Here is a 21,341-nt window from a genome sequence, read left to right on the forward strand (position 1 = left end):
TGTTTCTCATCGTACCATGGCTTTGAAAAATATTTTTTACATATTTTTTTTCTTTAATATTTCAACTCTGTGCTGCTAAAATGATATTATCGTTCCTTATAATATTACAAGTTTATTCTCGTAAAATTTTGACTTTTTTCTCATTAGATTACAACTTTTTTCTCTTAATAATTTGACGTTATTCTTGTAAAATTTGAGCAGTGTTTTTCTATTTCTGCTGCTGTTTTTTTTCCATCTATTTCAACTTTCTTCTTGGAAATTTTCTTCTTGGAATTATGATTTTATTCCCATCATATATTGACATCATTCTCACAACATTCTAACTTTTTTATACTTCATTTGTTTTGTTTGTTTCTTATAATATTAAGACATTTAAAAAATAACATATTTCAACTCTATGCTGCTGAAATGACATTATCTTTCCTGATAATATTAACTTTATTCTTGCAAAATTGCAACTTTTTTTGTCATTAGAATACGATCTTTTTTCTCTTTTGACTAAATTCTTATAAAATTAAAGCTGTTTTTCCATTTCTGCTGTTGTTTTTGAAAAAATTCCTAACTTTCTTCTGGTAAATTTTCTTCTCGTAATTATGACTTAATTCCCACAATATTTTGACTTTATTCTCATAACTAGAAGGTCGGTGGTTCGCGCCTCGCTCCCTCCACCCAGTCAGTCACTGTTGTTGTGTCCCTGGGCAAGACACTTCACCCAACCTCCTTCCAGTGGTGGTCGGAGAGGTGTTCCGGTGCAAGGGGAGTTGAGTGGGGGCGGACAGGAAGTGGCATTGGGCGTTCGGAGTTGAGTTGTAGTTTGCTGTGAGTTGTGGCCGCAACAGTGGCCCCTCTTAGGGATTATTGTGGCTGTTGTGAGACTTTTATCCTTCAAACCTGCAATAAAAGTCTGGTGCTTGTGTGTCTCACCGAACATTCCAGTAACGTTATTGACACCTAGTGACCAGTGTAGAATACTACATTTCATCACATCTTTGAATGCGTCTTCTGAATGCTTTATATTTGTATTTTACTTCATTTAGGCATTTTTATGCTTGAATATGCTTAACTTATTCAATACCAAAGACGTATTTATACGTTCTTATAAACCAGAACGGCCAATCCCAAAGACGTGTGTGTGTGTATATATAATATATATATATATATATATATGTCTTTTATGGTTTTTTGTGATGACACAACTGCACACCAAGGGATGTCACTGTTAGAGCAGTTTTAAGCCATAAAAACGGCCAGAAGGTGGCAGACGTGCATTTGATAAGAGCTCGGCATGTGAATTTGAATGGGAAAAACACACATGACAGCAAGGAGGAAGTGGAAGAACGTGGAGGAGTGTAGCGTGCAGAAGGTTATGCACTGTAGGGAAATTTTAACGCATGCACACAGGCGCACACGCGTGCACACACATGCACACACAGAGTTTAATTACAAATGTGAAAATTGTAAATAGTTCATGGCGTTATATTTGTAAATAAATTGTAATTTTGATGTAAATCTACACTTTTTTGTGTTGTTTATGTTGGCATAATTGTTTAGATAGTTGCGCTGTCACAAAAGAAAAAAAATTGTGTCAAAGTGAAAGTTATGCTTGAAATGTATCTTTTCACAAAAAGCTGGTTTTCTCCCTTTTTTAGTCGGAAACTGATATTTTCCTGAAACTTACCTATGTTCTACTTATGTTCTACTTACTAAAGAACGGAAAAAGGTAGAAGGTCTTTGTGATGAAAGACGGGAGTCTAACCTTTCTTTTGGTAGGTTCCATGTTTATATAGCCATAGAACACAATATTCTGCGTGCCTTAGTTAAAATCGTCGAAAATGGCCGGTACAGGGTTGTCTTAAGAAATGGCTGGGACTGACTTAATTTCAGCAAAAAATATGCAATGTTTGCTTAAATATATATACTTTTTGACTAATATTAGACATTATTCAACCATGAAACAGCGATGATTTATTTTAAGAAAAATAGAGTGATAGAGTGAAGCTGGAACATTTGAAGTGGCGAGGGATGACTGTAATCACAATAACAATAATAAACTTGATGTCCTTGTTCTGCTTGTCCTCCACACCGCAGACCAGATCCCACGGTGGAAGTTGCCTTCATCCGGCGGCGGACTTCCTCCAGCTCCAGCAGCGGACCTCACAGTCCCATCTCCATGCAGGGGTCTGCCGGCAGAGGGGGACCCCAGCCGAGGCACTTGGGCCTGGGAGCCGGGCCCCCGCCACCTGTCGTGGTCACCAAGATCACCTCCAGCCGAAACCCGGCCAGCGAGACGCTCCCGGCGGTCAACGTCAGCCAGGTGGGGACTTATGGGATATACTGTAGGCTTTCATGGACGTTTTATTAGCTATTGGACAGTTCACTAGTACTATTAATATGACTAGTAGTACTAGTTGTAGTTAGTGGTGTGGTAGTGCACCATATCGTCCTGAGAGATGTCTGAACTGGAATGTCCACAGGTCCGAGTGTCTCCGGTCAGAACAGAACAGACGTGCATTTCCTCCGCACCTGGGGCTGGTATGTGTCACTTCATTAGGTACACAATCCAATGAAGATGTATTGTAATAACTATTGCACCTTTCCAAAGACACGGCAATGTAAACGTTGTAAAACTAATCTCTTTTTTTTCTTTTTTTTTTGAAGATGGCGCCTGCGGCAAACGTTCCCTCATCGCCAGCTGTCGTCTCAAAGTGGAGCGACTGGAGCAGGTGACCATGTTCTCAATCCACATCAACTTTTCCATCCGCCATTAGGCCGCCGCTGTTGCCGTGGGAACGCACGTGCTCGTTTGAAGCACAGTTCTTCCTCGTTGTGACATCATAGGTGATGTTAGGGCATTATCACGGTGGCCACTAGAGGGCGCGCTGCAACAACAATCCATCCTTGTCATTCTTGTCAGTGCAAGGAAGCTTTGCAACCGAGGTTGCAGGCCCCCCCCCCCCCCCCCCCCCCACACACACACACACACACATGCCTCACTGTGAAATCAAAAGAAACCATTTTGATATTGTAACAATATATGAAGGTAATCAAGTGTTCATTGATATCATTTTCAAAGAGTGTCCTCAAAAGGTTGATGATGTGGAGATGTTGCGGGGGGGGCATCCCATGTGCGTGTGGTTTGTTGTGCACGGCATATTGACGTGCATCTATTGATCCGTGTGAGTGTTCAGGCTCTGGACCTGCTCGGCCTGGAGCCCACAGAAGCTCAGCGGCAGGCGTTCAGGTCCCGACTACAAGCAGACCCGTCCGGGACGGTGGCCTACACAGGTTAGAACTCAGTCAACCAATCAATAGATTGATTTTATTGATGTTAAAATGTCAGTGCATGGGGCGACAACCGCCAAAACATACTGTATTTAATATTTAAACGCTTCTTGCTGTTGTTGTGTCATCAGATTTTGAGAGGCTCACCCGGGAGGTGTTCAGGCCTCAACTGGAGGAGCTGGCCGCCACCCAGCCGGGGTCAAAGTTCACATCCGATGACCTGTTAAGTCTGCTGGACTCGCCCACTCACCAGCCGGTAGGTCCCGGTGTTTAACAACCACACTTTTCACCAATAATAGATTACTACTTGTAAGAAGGGCTGCCAAAAATAATGCGTTAACAAAATTATTGAATTAATTAATTACATGGGCTATCTACAGGGCCATCAAACTCATTTTCATGGTGGGCCACATCACAGGTATGGTTGCCTTCAGAGGGCCACCTGTAACTGTGAAACCATATAAATGTACCTTCATGATATTATGAAACGTTTGATTATTTTCTTGCATTATTTATTGACTTGCTTACACTGACATCATAAGTCAAGGTGCCAAGAAGAAATTTGAGTATACAACTATTATTTTTTTTGTTTCAAATGGGATTTGACAACAAAAAAATAAGGAACTCCTATTGTGTGCAGTGCAGATTTTCTGTCAAAATTGACTGAACAAAATACATCTTAGCAAGAAATATATATTTTTTATTACTCTTTTTATGTAATATTGTATAAATATTAGGTCCATCCAAGTTAACACATTTCCTTTAACGGCACTATTTTTTTTTTTTTTTACACGTAATTAACGTGCACACGTCTTGTTTGACCCTCGGCCAACGCCGTAGTTAGAGGAAGCGGCGGTGACCGTGTAGCTACAAGTGGGAGCAAATATTTAGCAGAAATGGAGAAAGGAAGGGCTGTTTTGATTGGTAAATTTAGCTTCAAACCCCTGGCAGGTGGCTCTTTGCAACAAGACCAAAGTTAATTGTGTCTACTGTCGCTGTGATTGGAATTGTCGGCTGATTTTTTGCTTGGAACTGCGAGCTATAATTTGGCTACGAGCTGCTCGTTAACGGCAGGCATAACCGAGGACAGCTATGTGGGGGCTTCTGTCAATGCGACCATGATGAAAGAGCTAGCAGCGCTAACATTAGCGGCGCACCAGGTGGTCATCAACACATTCATAAAGCATGCGTGCAGTATATTGTAGCGATCTAATTTATCTTATTTAAATTTATTCTTATTTATGGATTGTGTAAAACTATGACAGGAACAATATCAAATTAAAAGCACAAAATGAATACAGAGCCACCATCCACCAGTACCAGCCTCGACTTGTTTTTCAGAAAGGTTGTGTTCCACAAATATGCACATTAGCACTCAATAAGGTCATCAAATCTTACCTTTATGCATTCCCATAGAGTATCAGCATTTGGGACCAAATATAAGGTGAAAGAAAAAGGGTAAAAATACAGGAAGTAGTCCATTTGTGTGAATTTCTCTTGGAGCTAAATAAAGTATCTATCTGTGGAGCGTGTGAGAATGGCAGAAGGTGTGTTCAAGGACCGTCAAACAAAGTGGGACAAATCGCCGCTCACATTAAACATTCAAAAACTGGGGGATTCCGAACCGTATATATTTGAATACAATAATGGCCCATATTTCCAAAATTGATATCCCTTTACATAAAGTTTTATGTAGTAATCGTTGTAGTTACAGTACGTATTCTATCGTTTACCACAAAGAGATTTACATCCCTACTTATTATAGATAAAAACTTTTTTCATCTGAGATTAAATGATTAATATGATTAAGTGAATAATTCTGAGTGAATGGACAATTAATCGCGACCGAATATTTTAATTGATTGACAGCCCTAATAAATATAGAAAATAATATTTTGAATTTTTTTATATATAAATAATAATAGTAAATAATCTAATTATAATAATTCATAAAAATAAAATAGTCATTTTAAGATAATGTTTCTAAAAAGTGTCTTTTTGACATGCATTATTTACAAGCTTTGCAGGCCACAGAAAAAATCTGGTCCCCGAGCCTTGAGTTTGACATTTTATTCATTCGCTTAATTAATTATATTATTGTATTATATTAATAATATTTTTGTTATGTCATTATTGTTATTAAAATGTCATTATATTATATAAAATAGATTTCATACATACAACTGTATAAAATTGTGTCCTGTCTTTTATGTTTTGCTTAATAAAATAAAAGTAAAAATGGGCTTATTTCAGACAGTGTTGTAAATGGTGATTAATCATGGTTGGTTCATTTGAATTGACTTTGAGCAATATGATTACACATTGTCATCATTTGACAGCCCTGCTTTTAAAGCAAGAGTGTTAAATTGGCTAAAAGTGTGCTGCTACGCCAACGCGGGCCGTGTCGCATCGACACGATGGCCATCGATCTGTTGCTGATCTCAGGGGTGGGGGGTCAGTCCTATTAGCGGGATGGAAAGCTTTGCGGGTCACTCAATCACTGCGACGCAATCGATCACGGTATAGCGCAGCAAACGTGCGGCATGGGAAGAAGTGCTCTCGTGCTCATTTTCACGCAGCAAAGCAGAACGAACAAACATTATGGCCAAAAAATGAACATATGGAGGAAGTCAGACATGTCCATTTTGAACCCGTACTGTTTTTATTCTGTGTGTGTGTGTGTGTGTGTGTGTGTGCGTGCGTGCGTGCGTGCATGCGTGCGTGCGTGCGTGCGTGCGTGCGTGCGTGCGTGTGTGTGTAGCAGTCGCAGTCAGACTCAGACGACCTGGATGAAATGGAGCGTGTGAGGAAGGAGCACATCGATGCTCTGAGGGAGATCAAGAGGCTGCAGGTAAAACCCAAATCCTATCTGTGGGACTTTATTGAGAGAGACATAATCAAATAACTCAAATAAATAAAATAAATAAATTAGAGAAGAAATCACCAATGCTATGGATGTATAGTCGGGGGCAGGTGGGCTTTAAATGGGTAAAAAGCTGCTTTACAAACAGGAAACAACATGTGACGGTACAAGAACATACATCTTCATGCCGCGATATGATTAGCGGCGTACCCCAGGGGTCAATCCTAGGACCAAAACTGTTGCACATATACATAAAAAGTGCTGGTTTTCACAAAGTTTGCTGCTTCAGTGTTTCAGTGTGATCTTTTTGTCGGATGTTACTATGTTGTTCCCCAAGCTACTTGGTTATCACTTCTGCCTTTGGAAAAGGCATTGTTTGTCACTAAACTGTACTTGGATGGTAGGGAGAAGTTGCTTTCTGAGGCTGTTATGGTACCATTTTTTATTCATAGTTAGTTGTGTTCTTAGGCAAAGTTGTGAGTGAGCCCACTCCCTCGGCTGAGAAGCAACCCCACACATGAATGATTTCAGGATGCTTCACTGTTGCCATGACACAGGACTGATGGTAGCGCTCACCTTTTCTTCTCCCGAAAAGCTTTTTTGGGATGCCCCAAACAATCAGAAAGAGGATTCATAAGAGAATATCACAGTCTTCAGGAGTCCAATCCATGTATCTTTTGGAGAATACAGTGGTGTGAAAGTGTTTGCCTCCTTCCTGATTTCTTCTTTTTTGCATATTTGTCACACTTAAATGTTTCAGATCATCAAACAGATTTAAATATTAGTCAAAGACAACACAACTGAACACAAAATGCAGTTTTTAAATGAAACTTTTATTATTAAGGGAGAAAAAATATCCAAACCTACATGGCCCTGTGTGAAAAAGTGATTGCCCGCCCCGTTAAAACACAATTTAACTGAGATTAATTGAGATCTATCAGTCTGGAAAAGGTTAAAAAGCCATTTCTAAAGCTTTGGGACTACAGCGAACCACAGTGAGAGCCATTATCCACAAATGGCAAAACTCACCCAAGAGGTCATGAAAGACCCCACAACAACATCCAAAGAACTGCAGGCCTCACTTGCCTCAGTTAAGGTCAGTGTTCACGACTCCACCATAAGAAAGACACTGGGCAAAAACGGCCTGTATGGCAGAGTTCCAAGACCAAAACCACTGCTGAACAAAAAGAACATTAAGGCTTGTCTCAATTTTGGATGATCTCCAAGACCTATGGGAAAATATTCTGTGGTCTGACGAGAAAAAAGTTTAACTTTTTGGAAGGTGTGTGTCCCATTACATTAGGTGTAAAAGTAAAGCCACATTTCAGAAAAAGAACAGCATAGCAACATGCATATGTTGCTATGATATGTTGCAATATGCTATTTAGCACATAGCAATATGGTGGTGGTAGTGTGATGGTCTGTGGCTGTTTTGCGGCTTCAGGACCTGGAAGACTTGCTGTGACAAATGGAAGCATCTGCTGAAGCAGAATGTCCGGCCATCTGTTGGTGACCTCAAGCTGAAACCAACTTGGGTTGTGCAGCAGGACAATGATCCAAAACACACCAGCAAGTCCACCTCTGAATGGTTGAAGAAAAACAAAATGAAGACTTTGGAGTGGCCTAGTCAAGTCCTGACCTGAATCCTATTGAGATGCTTCATGCGCTTCATGCTGGAAAAGCCTCCAATGTGGCTGAATGACAACAATTCTACAAAGATGAGTGGGCCAAAATTCCTCCACAGCGCTGTAAGAGACTCATTGCAAGTTATCACAAACGCTTGATTGCAGTTGTTGCTGCTAAGGGGGCCCAACCAGTTATTAGGTTTAGGAGGCAATCACTTTTTCACACAGCGCCATGTAGCTTTGGATTTTTCCTTAATAATAAAACGTTTCTTTTAAAAACGGCATTTTGTGTTCAGTTGTGTTGTAATTCACTAAAATCTAAATTTGTTAAATGATCTGAAACATTTAAGTGTGACAAACATGCAAAAAAAAAAATCAGGAAGGGGGCAAACACATTTTGACACCACTGTAACAGTCTGTCACTGACGTTTTCCAAAGACGAAGTGGCTTCTTTGCACCCTTCCTGACACCAGGCCATCTTCCAAAAGTCTTCGCCTCACTGTGTGTGCAGATTCACTCATACCTGCATGATTCCTGAGCAAGCGCTGCACTGTTGGTGCCCTGATCCTCGCAGCTAAATCAACTTTCAAAGACAGTCCTGACACTTCCTGGACTTTCTTGGGCTCCCTGAAGCCTTCTTCTCAACAATTGAACCTCTCATTTTGGAGTTCTTAATGATCTGACGAATGGTTGGTGTAGGTGCCATCCTGCTAGCAACAACTTGCTTGCCTGTGAAGCCCTTTTTGTGCTAAGCAATGATGACTGCACGTGTTTTCATGTGGGTAACCATGGTTAACAGAGGAAAAACAAAGATTTCAAACACTAGCACCCGCCCCCTTTTTTAAAACTTCTAGTCTGCTATTCTCACTCACTCTGTATGACAGAGTCATCTCCAGTCTTTGTCCTTGTCAACATTGTCACCTACACTATGAGTCAAAAGTTTTAGAACGCTCCAATTTCTGTGGAGGAAAAACCTACATTTTTAAGTGTTAAACTGGTCTGTCTCTTTTCCATTTTTAATTCACTTTTTTCTTGCCATTTTTTCAGCCACAAATTACTTTCTCCAGTTCAGTGCTGGTCACTTGATGTTCACAAGGGTATAGTAGTTTGTACCACAGTGTGTTCCGAACACGGTTTCTATCCAGACAGAGGAGGTAGTAAGTACTCCAGAACTTGGAACACCTGTAGGAATCAGTTGCACCAACTGGCAGGGCTTGAGCAACCTCCATTCAGCTGTTCATTATGTGGCAGGGCTGAATGAAGTGGAAATGGTGTTTTCAGATTAAGTTCACTTTCATGACGAGGGACATTGCAATTAATTGCCATTCATCTTATCACTCTTCATAACATCCTGGACCATGTGCAAATTGCCATCATAAAAACTGAGGCAGCAGACTTATTGTCATCCTCAACACTTTTGTCTATGACTATAGTTTAATAAAAATATAATAGTATATGTGCATTTGGAATTAAATTATGGAACCGGCTGTGTAAAGAACTCAAACAATGTACGAAGAAGCAGTACAAGCATATGGTGTTTACAAAGTATACCTGCGGAAGCATGATGTCTGATGTCGTTATCACTTAGCAGACATGTGTCATGATCTATTGTACCCAACCATTTCTATTATCTTGTCCAAACTTTTTCCACCGAGGGCCACATACACAGAAATCAAAGGATGCTAATGTAATGCAAATGTACATTTTGCACTGTTGGATCTTCAGGAGGTTCTAAGTAGAATTTCAAAATGCAAAAAGAAGAAATGGGAGTGAGACAAAAAAAAAGGTTCTGAGTAAGCAATTTATTGCAAACAAGCATTAAAGTGAAATAGGCTCCCATCAGCTGATCAAAAGTTTAAGACCATAGCTCAAAAAAAAACTTTCATACCTCCCTAAAAAAACAGAAATAAAATGTTGAAAAAAGGAGTGAGTAATGAGTAGTTGCACCATTCTTGTTAATCAGCTGAAAAATGGGTTTAGGCATGCTTGATGCCAGTGTTTCCAGGGGGCTAGTGGGAATGTTGCTCCAGGTGGTGAAGATGGCTTCATGGGGGGCATCCACTCTCTGGAACTGATTTCCATTTTTGGAAACTTTCCTTGCCATCCATCCAGGAACATGCAGGATGTGTCAGGATTGAGGTGAGGTGAACAAAAAAGGTTCTCACGCTGCCGGTAGCACACCTGGCAGGAAACTAAGAAACAGCCCAAGGCTTAGCTGGCACAAAAGCTAACGGTAGCAAAGAGCAGGCAATACTGCAGAGATGAGCCTGCGTCGACAGAAGGTTGGCAACAATCTGGCCGTGAGTGTAGGTGAGCCTGCTGCTTTAGAAGGCAGCTCCTGATGAGCTGCAGGTGTGTCAGTTAGCCCTCAGGAGGCGGAAGGGGTGTGCTGCAACACAGGACAGAGAGAGGGCAGCAGCGCAGCACACAGAACATGACAGGATGGTCCAAAAGAGTGATCTTATTCCTCTGGAAGAAGTCCTTTGTGAAGTGCAGCGTTGTCCTGTTGAATAGGTCAGTCATTACCACACAGATGAGGGCCTTCAGCTATGAGGGATGGCCCCTGTAACATCTCCACATAGCCACCTACCGTTTGACGCTCCTGCACAACCTGTACGTCCACTGTTCCATTGAAGGGAAAAATCCTCTGGCTCATGGCCAGTGACATTTTTTGGGTCTATCGCTTGACTTTTTTTTCCCATGAGCCTCAGGATGTGTGAAGAAGTTTCGAATGATTGTCTTATGCCGTCCAACCTCAGCAGCAATGGCGCGCTGCGAGAGGCCTTGCTTATGCAGCGCAACAATCTCACCATGTTCAAAGAGAGAAAGCTTTTTTGCCTTTGCCGTCAAGAGATCAAGACAGTGTGACGCTAAATCACATTCAAAGTACATTTTTGCAAAGATTTTGCCTTTTAAAGGCTGTGCTCTTAAACTTGCTTGTTTGCAATAAATTGCTTACTCAAAAATGTTTTTGTCTCACTCCCATTCCTTCTTTTTGCATTTTGAAGCCTGCCGGGCGCTTCAATGATTTCCGCCTCCCTCTGGGTGCCTCTGGCTCCCTCTGGTGGACATAGACAGCATTGCAGCGCCATCCATCCATCCATCCATACATCCATCTATTTTCTATGCCACTTGTCCTCCAATGAAATTCTTTGATCAGACACAATGCATTTAAAATAATAAGGTTTTTGTATTTGTACTTTTCTTAGATATACATTTTGAGTGTTAAGTTGCTGTGTGATGAGATTAATGTCGTTTGTAAGATGACACCGTGGGTCAGACTGTTATATTGAGTAATGACCTGCAATTTCCAATGGGTTGACAAGCTCGTGGGTTTTTCACAGCTCATGATTGGCTGCCTGATCCTCAATGTCCGCTGGGGCTAATATATGTAAAAATCTGTTTTTTCCTCTAAATGTAGTGGGTGCAGCTTATAGACTTGAATTGATGGTAATCTTTTTTTTCCATATATTTAAAGCCATAGCTTTATGTTATTGGTTATTCGGATCAGCATTTCAGCTTTCTTCATTACATTATGCCTTTTTGCTCTATTTTTTCCATTTTTGCTGTTTTTTTTAGTATCTAATTTTATTTTTACAACGTACCGTGGGCCACAAATGGCCCCCTGGCTGCACTTAGGACACCCCTGAGCTACAAAGTCAATAAACTGAGGAAGACAGGAAGTGGATAATAAATATCAGTGATGGGATAGAGGTAGGATCAGACAAGCTCTGCTTCTTCCAACTCCTTTTCGGACATGTTGAGTTGTGTAAGGGCAAAGTGGTGATATGTTTGTTGTATTTGTGATATGATAAGTTGACTGTCCCCTTCAGGAACAGCTGCTGGAGTCTCAGAGGGTTCACCTTCAGATGGAAGAGGAGCTTGTCAAAGTCAAACAGGTCAGCTCGCAGCTTGTTCGATGGCTAAAAATGATCGAGCAACACTTTCCGCATTTACTTGCATGAGGTGGGAGGGGAGGGGTGTGTGTGGGCCGCCTGCGGAGGGGCACTCGGTTTAAAATAGAGCAGCAGGTCCATGTACACACCTCCACTCTTTTATCTTCAACAAGCCAAAGTCGTCCTGGCTGAGGGCGGCGTGCGGAGGAGGCGCACGCCGACACAGCAGCAGCGCTAACGTGGGAGGCGGGTGAGGCCTCCATTGAAAAACGTTTTTTTTTGTTTTTTTTATGTAGGGAGGCTCAAAACGGTCGCTGTTTGTTTGTTGTGATTCACAGCTGAAGGCTCTCGGCCTCGCTGGCTCCCACATCTCTTCCTCTGCTCGTTCATTCTGTTGCATAAAGCGATCAATTCTGAGGCGGCTGCCAGCACAGCAACAGCACACCTGCTCGGGTCATTTGCCCGCATTGCTTTTACGGTCAGAAAGCCAAAGCCCGAGTCTATCAATCCTGTGAAACGCACTCTAAAACATAAATAATACACTTAAATGCCTGATCATAAAAGGAGGCGTGCCCCATAAATAGGGGTGTCACTTCCGGTACAATACTGAGTTGATATTTGATATTATTTAAAGCAACACATGTAGATTTGCTAAGACGTTATACACTGTATATATATTTCAAGAAAAAACTGCATCTCAGCTTTGTCATGTCGGTGAAAAACCCTGCTGATAATATCAACTTCATTCTTTACTCTTTTTTTTTGCTCCTTTTCTTTCCCATTTTCTTTTTTATATTTTCAAAATATTTCAGCTTTCTTCTTAAATAATCTTTGTAAAGTTTTTGCAATATTATGACTTTATTTTCAGAATATTTGGAATTTATTCCCATAATATTCTAGCATTTCCCCAACCTAATTTTCCAAATATAACAGCTTTATTGTGTTTTATTTGTTTCTCATAATATTACGCCTTTCCAAAAGTAAAGAATTTATTTCTCTAATATTTCAACTCTATGCTGCTCTGCTGTGCTGCTGACGTTATTCTTCCTCCTACAGTAGTATTGCACGTTTATTCTCGTTGAATTGCAACTTCTTTATTGTTAGAATACGACTTTATTCCCATAGTATTTTGGCTTTATTCTGATAGCATTCTAACATTCTCATTTTCTCATAACATTAAGACTTAACGGTTTTTTTTAGTATTTCAACTTTATTTTTCCTCATAATATTACAAAATTTTCTTGTTAGATGACAAATTTCTGTCCTGTAATACTTTGTTTTGACTTTATTCTTGTAAAAATGACTGATGATTTTTCCCATTTCTTTTGTTGTTTTTTTTTCAAGCTATTTCAACTTTCTTCCTGTAAATTTTCTTCTCGTAATTATGACTTTATTCCCATAATAAATATTATTTTTTTCACATGAAATGACAGCATCATGCTCATCACATGACAACTTTTTCTTAGTAGAACACAACTTTTTTTCTTTTAATATTTTATTCTTGTAAAAAAAATTACTGCTGATTTTTCCCATTTTTGCTGTTGTTTTTTAAATGTTCAAGTTATTTAAACTTTCTTCTTGTACATTTTTTTTCCTCATAATTATGACCTTATTCTCATAATATTTGGACTTTATTCTGGTAACGTTATAACGTTTTCAGGAGGTAATATTCAAAAAATTAAATCTTAATTGTTTTGTTTGTTTCTCATAATACTGCAACTTTTTTTTAACTGTCTTTTTTGATGTATATTTCAACTTTATGCTGCTAAAATGACATTATTTTTCCTCATAAAATTACATCATGCTCATAAAATGACAACTTTTTCTTTCTTTTTCTTTCACAATTTTTTTGTTTTACTATTTTGACTTTATTTTTTGTAAAAAAAAAAAAAAAAAAAACTTTAGCTTTTTCCCCATTTCTGCTATTGTGTTTTTTATTATCTTCAAGCTATTACAACTTTCTTGCAATTATGAAATTATTCCCATAATTTTGTAGCATTATAACTTTTTCCGCAACCTCATTTTCCAAAAATTAAAACTTAAATATTGTTTTGTTTGTTTCACATATTAGAACTTAAAAATTGTTTTAATATTTTAAGTTTATGCTACAAAAAATACGATATTTTTCCTCGTAAAATATACAATACAATGTTACCACTTTTTCTTATTAAATTCAGACTTTTTTTAATATATATTTTGACTTAATTCTTGTAAAAAAAAAAAAAAAAGAAACGTTTTTTTCCATTTCTGTTGTTGCTGTTTTTTAAATTTTTTGTCAGTTTTCTTCCCATAATTATGAGTTCATTCCCATAATATTTTGACTTTCATTGTGATGACATTATCATTTTTTTTTCAAATATGTTTTTCCACAACCGAATTCCCCCAATATTTAAACCTAATTGTTGTTTTCTGTTTCTCATAATACGACTTCAATTATATATATATATATATATATACATATATATATATATATATATAAAATATTTTTTAATAATAATATTAAATATTTTAAAAACATATATAGTTACATTTCAATTTTTTGACGTTTTGGACGCTGTCGGTTGTTTTGGGAGGGGGGCTTGAGATTTGAGGGAAGAGCTGCTGCCGATATCGGTATCGGAAATGAAGCGCTGGACAATATCGGGAAGAAAGGCAATACGGAGCATCTCTGATTAGAAGTTTAGTTTCTTCCCCTGAGTGTCGCAGCCACCAAGCATCATGGCCACAAACGTGAGCGTTGTCTCCTTTTGTCAGGAGACACGCTGCTCTTTTGTTCCGCTCGATGCTCCAGTTCACGCACGGCGAGGGATGCTGGTGTTTGATTTTTTGCATGTGCTGTTTTGGAGAGAGAGAGCGAGAGAGAGAGAGAGAGACGCTCCCTCATTAGACACAGTCAGCTTGGGAAGCAGGACCCCCTCGAACCACAGCTGGAGACAAGACTGCTCACGCTGCGATCCATTAGTTACTCAACCAGTGGCGCACACACACACACACACACACTTCCTTTCAACAACGGGTCCACATTTCTGCTTTGAGACTACAAATCATCCACACAGTGTAATTTCCACAGTGAATCATGTCCTCAAGAAGAACATGAAGAAACGCCACACCATGTTTCAGCGTGTGAAAGGCACAGGCCGGACGGACCTCCTAACCCCCAACCCTTGTGACGTCACACAAGTGTTCCTTGCCTGTGGAGCAGATGGACACAAGTCGCGGTGAGGACACATGAGCCATCCCCCCCAAACGTCTGCGCACGTGCGGGGTGGCGTTTGGGTGCGAGGGCCCGTGCGCCTCCATGTGACCTGTGGCAGCGGCACATGCATGTGCTCCGGTGCATGCAACACCTGACGGCATCTCAGGAGGACGTCGGGCCGTCTCTTTGCTCTCAGAGTCACGCCAGCCGAACATCACGCGGCCAGCAACACAACAACAACGACACGCACCTTTCTGTCTACATCTGTGCTAACAGTAATGGGCGGGGCTGCTTATTTCCTTACACTTACACTCGTTGCGGCAGGTGTCACTGACACTTATGTAACTTCCCCTCCAAGGTTGAACCTACCCGGCCCACCCGCTGACACATGACCCCGCCGCTTTGTTCATACCTTGTGGGAAAATATGCAAGCTGGCACGTCTCGGCCTTTTCTCTCGTTAAAGCTGCAAGCAGTAATTAACGAGCCCTCACCAAATCCAGCCATCCTGGACCCCTGCTAGAATACATGCCAGTCATACGACGGCTACATATGTTTCTGCCACTAGGGGGGCGCCACTGGAGCTCATGTCAACAAATGATCAAACTTTACTGCCAGGCTCCACCCACTTTTTATTCCCATAGACCAAGGGTGTCCAAAGTGTGGCCCGGGGCCATTTACGGACCATGGCACACATTCTAAAAATACAATGAAAATACAAGAAAAAAGGAGCAGTAATTTTAAGAGTAATATAATATTAGGACAAATATTAGGACAACATATTTGAACAATAAAGTCATAAACAGAAAAAATAGCATAAAGTTGAACTGTTATTCAGACTAAAATATGTTGTTTTTTTGCAATATGTCGTAATATTATGAGAAACAAACAAAGCAAATAATAAGGTTGCCATTTTAGGAAAATTAGGTTGGGAAAATAAAGTCAAAATATTATAAGATTGAAAATATAATATTACAAGAAAGAAAAGCTATGAAAAGTAAGTGGAAATATTAAAATATAATAAAGAATCTAATATAATATCAACTAGAAAAGCACTCGGGGAGCGCAGACCTTCAGTTCCGCCCATATTGTGATGTACACCATAAATATTAGTCCTACGTTTATCTACATATTTAGATTCCTTGACCATGAAAGGGTTTAAATGACTTATACAATGCTAACAATGTTAACATGCTAACATTAGCATGCTAACGCCTAGCATGATAGCGCTGAATGTCTGCTTAAGTTCATATTCATGAAAATCACAAAAAATGCTAGTATGCTCATGTTAGTATGATAGCAATGTTAACATGTTAATGTTAGTATGGTAAAACCTAGCATACTAGTGTCTACCTATAAAAATGTACCTATAAAACTGCTACTGTGTTAATGTTAGCATGCTAGCAATGTTAACATGCTAATGTTAGCATGCTAACACCTAACATGATCGTGGTAAGTGTTCATCTAAGTGTCTAAGCGTCCATCTTCTGTACGGAGTTGGAACTCCCGCGATGTTCACAGCCAGTCCCGTTATAATGTGTTTATGAGCGAGGGCCAACAGCTAGCGCCAAATCTGTGCCTGGCGGTCCATCACAGATCAATTTGGACCTCCATGATTGTATGGAAAGACCAAACGGCTGACTTCCAGCAAACAACATAAAAATAGGCAACAGGCCCCGAACGCATCACCTCTCTTGCAGGACGCGAAAGTGGGGGCGGAGGAGTTGTGCGATCTCAGGGCTCGCATCCAGCTGGCCGAGGAGGCCCAGAAGCAGGCGCGAGGGATGGAGATGGACTACGAGGAGGTCATCCACCTGCTGGAGGCTGAGATCGCCGAGCTGAAGACCCAAAGAGCCGCAGAGACGCCTTCAGCCGCCAAGGTGGACGAGCAACACGTGGAATGCCGCCGGAGACGAGGAGGAGAACCGCGCTAAGCACGGATGTTGTTTGTTGGTCTTATGTCAGGAGGACGGCGAGCAGCTGAAGAAGAAAGTGGCCGTGCTGGAATGTCAACTCAGAAAGAGCGACGCCGCCAGAAAAGCTTTTGAGGTGTCGGCGGAAAAGCTTCTGACTTTTGTAGAGGTTAGTACACGCCGTCATACATGAATACCGGGGCTCGCCGACGGTGTCCCTAATGAAGTGGCTAGTGATGAATGGAAAAAGATCAGCTGGAAGGAGCGTGCTTCCAAACCTTGCCTTGAGATAACTCGTGTTGTGAATATAAAGATGCAGAAATATAAAGTGGGCTTCAAAGCAATTCAATTGGTTTTACTAATAATCATTCATAATTCATATCATTAATACTTATTAATGATTTTCAATAAGTATTGACTATTAACTCATTCAATACCAAAAACGTATTTCTACATTTTTAGAATCCCCAATGGTAGATCCCAACAACGTATTTATGCGTCTTGTACGTTTTTGGCGCGAGAGGCAAAAAGAGGTGATGATGCAACTCTCCACTCATGCACTTCACTTCAGAGCAATTTTAAGCCATGAAAGCGTCCACAAGGTGGCAGAAGCGCATTCGATGAGAGCTCGGCAGGGATCATGTGAACAAATCACACATGACAGGAAGGAGGAAGTGAGAGAGCGTGGAGGAGTGTAGCGCGCAGAAGGTTACGCGTCGTGGGGAGATTTTAACCCATGCGCGCGCACACACGTGCACGCACATAGTTCAGTTCCAAATGTGAAAATTGGGAATAGTTCGTAAATAAATTGTTATTTTGATGTAAAACAGCCCCTTTTTGTGTTGTTTATGTTGGTATTGTTGTTTAGATATTTGAGCTGTCACAAAGCAAAAAATATTTGTGTCAAAGTTATGCTTGAAATGTACCTTTTCACAAAAATCTGTTTTTCCTCCCTTTTTTAGTCGGGAACTGATATTTTCCTGAAACTTACCTATGTTCTACTGCTGATTACTAAAGAACGGAAAAAGTTAGAAACAGTTTTTTTTTCTGATGAAAGACGGCGGTCTAATCATTCTTTATGTTTATGTAGCCATAGAACACAATACTCTGTGTGCCTTGAAAGATCAGTCAAAATGGTCTAAAATGGCCGCCACTGAAGGGGTTGTCTTTTGAAAAATGGCTGGGACTGAATGACTTAATAAGAATATGAATTTATGGTAGTAATTAATATAACTAAATAATTAATCATAGCAAATAAAAGCTGTTTTGTCTTCTCCTTAGAATGTTCAAGAATTCCTGCTGGAAGGACTTGGACCCACAAAGAGTTTCAGGTACCTGCAAGTCCACCTTCTCATGTTGACCACAGAATGATTATTGCTGACCTTATTGCTGCCGTGATAAGTGAATTTCTGCGGATTCCTTATTTTGAAATAGAATATTTTCATAGTTAGAGCATAGAAAACCTGTTTACAACCTTCCAAATACCTTTTTTTACATTATTAGAGCCCTCTGGACATGAAATAACACCCCTATAGTCACCCTTACACTCCTATTACCCATTCTAGCAGACAGAGTAAGAGTAAATAAGCCGTGTAAGACGTAAATAAAACTCCTCCTCGAGCAGTGACAAAGTAAATGTGTTCCCGTGGGAACCTTAGTGACTAATCTAGCGCTTGTCTCTGTTATGAACGGCCAAGGCCGTGATGCAGGAATCCAAAATGCAGAGTCGAATAGGTGAAAACAGAAAAGGTCTTTAATACAAAAATGGATAACAAAAAGGTACCAAAAACCACACAAGAAACAAAGTACAACCAAAATACATCCGGACCTAGTCGCGGGAAACAGTAACAAAAAACACTGCTAGCAAGGTGAGCTGAGCAGGGAAAAATACAGACAAGAACAAAAAGAGCTGCTAACAAAAAACTAGCAGAAGTACCAAAGAATACAGCTACTGCTGAAGACGTCAAGCAGGCAGGTAGGTACTTACAGGTGAGCAGAGCGAGGGTCAGAAAGCCAAAACACAATGCACAAGAACAAGCTGGAAGGAGCTGAACAGGGTGTAGCAAAGGGACAATCTGGCACTGGATGTGAGTAAGCACACAGCTTAAATAGAACAACTAATCAGGCACAGGTGAAGATGATCAGCAATCAGGGTGCTCAGGAGTGTGCTGCAACAGAGAAGCAGTAGAAGGCAGTACCGCAGCACACAATCCTGACAGTCTCACCGAACATTACCGACACCTCGTGGCCAATGTAGAATACAGCACTACATTCACAATTACAACGCTTCCTCTGCCTTGTATTTGTGTTTTACTTCATTTAGTTAGTTCATTTAGCCATTTTTATGCTTGAAAATGCTTAATTTAGGACAAGAATAGGTACAATTTGCTTGCATGCATGCATATTTTTGGACTAATAATAGGCCGTAGTCAACAGCGAAACAGCGATCATTTAATTTATGAAAATGGAGCCGCGATATTGCAAGGGATCAATACCTCAAAAATACCTCATAAAATTTGCTTAAATAAGCATATTTGTTATGAAAAACCGTGAAGAGAGTGAAGCGGCGGAATTACCGTATAGGACTCGATCACAGGACAGACAACCCGCCGCCACGAACGCCTTCTCCTCCAACTTGTGACCTGCTGACTGTTGTCACGCATGGATGAGTTCCAGCTACAATAACTCTCCCCTTTTCTCTTCAATTACCAATAACGAGCTAAACAGTCGACGGGGGTTGCTACAAAAGCAGGGGTGTCCAAAGTGCGGCCCGTGTCTCGTTTTTTTTATTGGTTCACGGTGCGTTGTAGAATTTTTTTTTTTTAACAGCAAAAATGGGAAAAATACGACAAAAGGTAAAATGGTGTTGGTATTAATAACTAATAACACAAAGCCTTTGTCTTTAAATATGTCTTTTTACAAAATAAACATTTTTTTCAAGATTGGCAGGTCTGCAAGTGATATTTCAAGAATAAAGTCCTAAATATACGATTTTTTTCTGGAGAATAAAGTTGTAATATTACATGTAATGGGAATTATTACGTGTCAGAGGGAAGGAAGGAAACTTTCCTCTTGCTTCAGGCAAGCTTTTATTTGTAACGTGGCAGCAAAACACAGCAGTTGAGCACAAACAAATTAGCAGGCTAGCCCTTCTCACTTCCACCTTCCGTGCCCCGCCCCCTCCACATGCCCAAGGCCAAAAAATGCCCGTAACGTAAAGTTACGAGTTCTTTATTGTCGGAAATGTACGACTTTATTCTTGTAATATTAGGAGTTATTTCTCGTGAATTGATTGTCTGACTTTATTGAACTTGAAATCTCAGATTATGTCAACACTTGCCTGAGAAAAGAGGGGGACTTATGTGACCTTTGGCCTTGGGCAAAGGTAATATTACGACTTTTTTTCTCCTAAATTCATTTTATTCTCTTAAATTTAAGACTTTATTCTCCAAATCTCAGATTTTTGTGGCCCTAATTCACCGCCGTAGATTCGGGACTTTAATTGATGGTTAGGGAGAAAAACCCACCACCTGCGGGGGCAGTGTGTTTTGGGTGATGGTCGAGGGCGGGCGCCTGGGCAACCTGGTCTTCAGTGGCCACATCTGCTGGCAGACCTAGGACACGCTGAAGGGATTATGTCTCACGGCTGGCCTGGGAACGCCTTGATGTCCTCCCGGTGGAACTGGAGACCAGAAACCAGGAAGTCTGTGCTTCCCTACTGAGACTGCTGCCCCCGCGACCGGGACCCGTATAAGCGGAGGAAAATGGATGGATGGATGAAAAAAACAAAAAACGAGTGCACCTTTGTGACGTAATGAGCGCTCCTGGCGAGAGCGCTGCCCGTTCCATTCAGGCTCACACCCGGCGGTCCGCTTTGACCCACTTCAGCCCAGGTGGGCCAGCGGTAAGTCGGCGCTAATGACCGCCCGCGGCGAGGGAGCGGCGTTACAAAACGTCTGGGACCCGCGGGGAGCGCCAGGTCAGCATGTTTTTCCCAGAATGAGCTGTCAGGGTTCTGCGGAACAAGTCAGAACCCCGGCCCAAACACTCCAGATGGAAGGAGCAGAGAATGAATTTGCAACGCTGATTCATTAGCATCGACGACGATGACACCTTATCACTTCCCTCCTTCCGTCCTTCTCTGTATCTTCCTTTCCTCCTGTCCTTCTTTACCGCTTTCTGCGTGCTCGTCTGGCGCTGCTCCTCCATCTTGTCACTATTGATTTCCCTCCTCATCCTCGTTCTTGTGTAAGTCCACTTCCTTAAATCAGGTCAGTCGGTCACTCTATTAAGTCACTTGTTTGTTTTTTTCTGTCAGGTCAGTACGACTCTCATCTTTCATAACACACATACCCCCCATGTCGCTTTACACTCTCCTGCGTGTATGTGTGTGTGTGTGTGTGTGTGTGTGTGTGTGTGTGTGTGTGTGTGTGTGTGTGTGTGTGTGTTTCTAGGTTAGACCCAGCGGTCACCTTTTCGTGTCTCGCTCTCATTTAAAGTAAATAAAGAAATAAAGACACAACAAAGGCGCCCAAGAAAGAATGGCATTTAAAGGAGTAGTAGTGACA

General features: G+C 40.9%; 1 protein-coding gene across 4 annotated transcripts in view; it reads left to right on the forward strand.

Moving 5' to 3' along the window:
* Positions 1 to 21,341, forward strand: part of stxbp4 (syntaxin binding protein 4) — a 51,024-nt gene that overhangs the window by 20,895 nt on the left and 8,788 nt on the right. For all 4 annotated transcript variants that reach the window (XM_054765216.1, XM_054765241.1, XM_054765234.1 and 1 more), the window contains 10 exons: positions 2,089 to 2,314; positions 2,475 to 2,532; positions 2,659 to 2,723; positions 3,189 to 3,285; positions 3,414 to 3,538; positions 6,044 to 6,133; positions 11,604 to 11,669; positions 16,561 to 16,740; positions 16,826 to 16,942; positions 18,055 to 18,104. In XM_054765216.1, the coding sequence (XP_054621191.1) occupies positions 2,089 to 2,314; positions 2,475 to 2,532; positions 2,659 to 2,723; positions 3,189 to 3,285; positions 3,414 to 3,538; positions 6,044 to 6,133; positions 11,604 to 11,669; positions 16,561 to 16,740; positions 16,826 to 16,942; positions 18,055 to 18,104 (1,074 nt within the window). The remainder of the gene's footprint in view (positions 1 to 2,088; positions 2,315 to 2,474; positions 2,533 to 2,658; positions 2,724 to 3,188; positions 3,286 to 3,413; positions 3,539 to 6,043; positions 6,134 to 11,603; positions 11,670 to 16,560; positions 16,741 to 16,825; positions 16,943 to 18,054; positions 18,105 to 21,341) is intronic.

This window comes from Dunckerocampus dactyliophorus, chromosome 2 (assembly GCF_027744805.1).
Source record: "Dunckerocampus dactyliophorus isolate RoL2022-P2 chromosome 2, RoL_Ddac_1.1, whole genome shotgun sequence".
Lineage (NCBI taxonomy): Eukaryota > Metazoa > Chordata > Actinopteri > Syngnathiformes > Syngnathidae > Dunckerocampus > Dunckerocampus dactyliophorus.